This window comes from Penaeus vannamei, chromosome 37, assembly GCF_042767895.1.
Source record: "Penaeus vannamei isolate JL-2024 chromosome 37, ASM4276789v1, whole genome shotgun sequence".
In the NCBI taxonomy this organism is placed as follows: domain Eukaryota; kingdom Metazoa; phylum Arthropoda; class Malacostraca; order Decapoda; family Penaeidae; genus Penaeus; species Penaeus vannamei.
The window spans coordinates 270,405-272,317 of NC_091585.1; the positions used below are offsets into that span (position 1 = coordinate 270,405).

The 1,913-nt window shown below is 53.4% G+C and overlaps 1 protein-coding gene across 1 annotated transcript in view; it reads right to left on the minus strand.

Moving 5' to 3' along the window:
• The window catches only part of LOC113819008 (mitochondrial amidoxime reducing component 2), a 16,128-nt gene extending 14,802 nt beyond the window's left edge, over positions 1–1,326 (minus strand). The window contains exon 1 of the mRNA XM_070115041.1: positions 882–1,326. Within this exon, the coding sequence (XP_069971142.1) occupies positions 882–886 (5 nt within the window). The 5' untranslated portion in view covers positions 887–1,326. The remainder of the gene's footprint in view (positions 1–881) is intronic.
• Between the last annotated feature and the right edge of the window lie 587 nt (positions 1,327–1,913).

Consider the following 1,913-nt stretch of genomic DNA (forward strand, 5'->3'; position numbering starts at 1 on the left):
TTATATAATTTCTTGTGATTGTCACAATCATAACTTGGTTAAATATTTTTTATTAACGATACACATATTATTATTGACACATATAGACCTTAACTATCGTTTATTCACTCTTTCTTAGCTGTATCTTGACCTGCACTGACACCTTTGGTGGTATAAATCTCGACTTTTTCAGTGTGGCTCATCATATAGCTTAATATAATAATAATAATAATAATAATAATAATAATAATAATAATAATAATAATAATAATAATAATAATAATAATAATAAGGCACCATCGAGTGTGAATTCGAAGGGGCTCGCGAGAGGCTAGGAAGGCGAGCCAGCCAAGGGCGCGCGTGTCTGGGCGAGCGAGAAGCCAGTCGACCTCGTTCACCCCCCTGAGCCTCGCGGGTCTGCGTCGACATAGACACTGGCCTATAGCATTTACGTATCATTAAAGCGGCGGAAAATATAAGTGCTTGATGTCCACGCGTCTATTCCGGGTGTATTTAATACATTCTTGAACGAGAAGTCTAGAGAATAAGCAAGGAAAGCAACACCAAGGGTCGAAGTACTAATGACGAGTAACAGATCCACTTTAATTGACCAATTACTAGTTTGTAAGAAATACGTCTCTCTCAGTTCATCTACTGCACATAAATGTATGTGTGTGTGGATATGTATATGTCTATGTATTTGACTATCTATATCCATATACACACACACACACACACACACACACACACACACACACACACACACACATATATATATATATATATATATATATATATATATATATATATATATATATATATATGTAGATAGATAGATAGATATATGAAGCACCTGCATATAGCCCCCCCCCCTCCCCATGGAGCCCCAGCAGCGCCCTCACCTCATGGCGACCGAAGCTCCTCTTGCTCGCCCTCGCTCCGCCCGGACTCCCGACGCGGCAGCTACTACCTCGGGCGAGCTGGAGTCCTCTTGTAGCCAGGGGAAGGGCGCGCGGGGGGGAGGGGAAGGGGCATGGGGTATGGGGGGGACGGCTCTAGGTTAATCGGGGGGAGGGGGAAGGGAGGGGGCATGGGGTATGGGGGACGGCCTCTAGGTTAATCGGGGGAGGGAGGGGCATGGGAGGAGGCATGGGGGAGAGGGTATGGGGGACGGTTCTAGGTTAATCGGGGAGGGAGGGGACATGGGGTATGGGGGGACGGTTCTAGGTTCATGGGGAGGGGAGGGGGGCACGACACCGATGCCCCGTCGCGCGAGAAGGCGGCCGCCCACGCCGCCCGCGCGCGAGGAGGGATGTGCTCGGCCCTCCATCGCCACGCCTCGAGTCCGGGCGGAAGGTGGGCGGCACGGGCGTCGCCTTCGTCGCGGCTCCAGGGCCAAGACCGCCGACTGCCCCTCGTCCCCTCCCTCCCTTCTTCCCTCCTTCCCGCTCTCCCTCTCTCTCTCCCTCCCGCTCTCCCTCCCGCCCTCTCGGCCTCCCTGCCTGCGTCCCTTCTTCGCTCCCTCCCCCTCTCGCCCTCCTCCCTCCCTCCTTCTTCCCTCCCTCCCGCTCATTCCCCCCTCCCTCCTCTCCCTCCCTTCATTCCTCTCCCTCCTCTCTCCCCTCTCCCTCCCTCCCTCTCTCCCTCCTCTCCCTCCCACATTCCCTCTCTCCCTCCCTTTCTCCCTCTCTCCCTCCCTCCTTCCCACCCTCATTCCCTTTCTCCCCCTCCCTCCCGCTCTCCCTCTCTCCCTCCCTCCCTCTCCCTCCCGCTCTCCCCCTCTCCCACCCTCATTCCCTCTCTTCCCCCTCCCTCCCTCTCTCCCTTTGTCCCTCCTCCCACCATTGTCAGATAAAGATGAGAGGAAACTGATAACCTTTATCTGTTGCTACAGGTGCGGCTGGCACGAAGGGCGAGGGAGATGAGGCGACCGA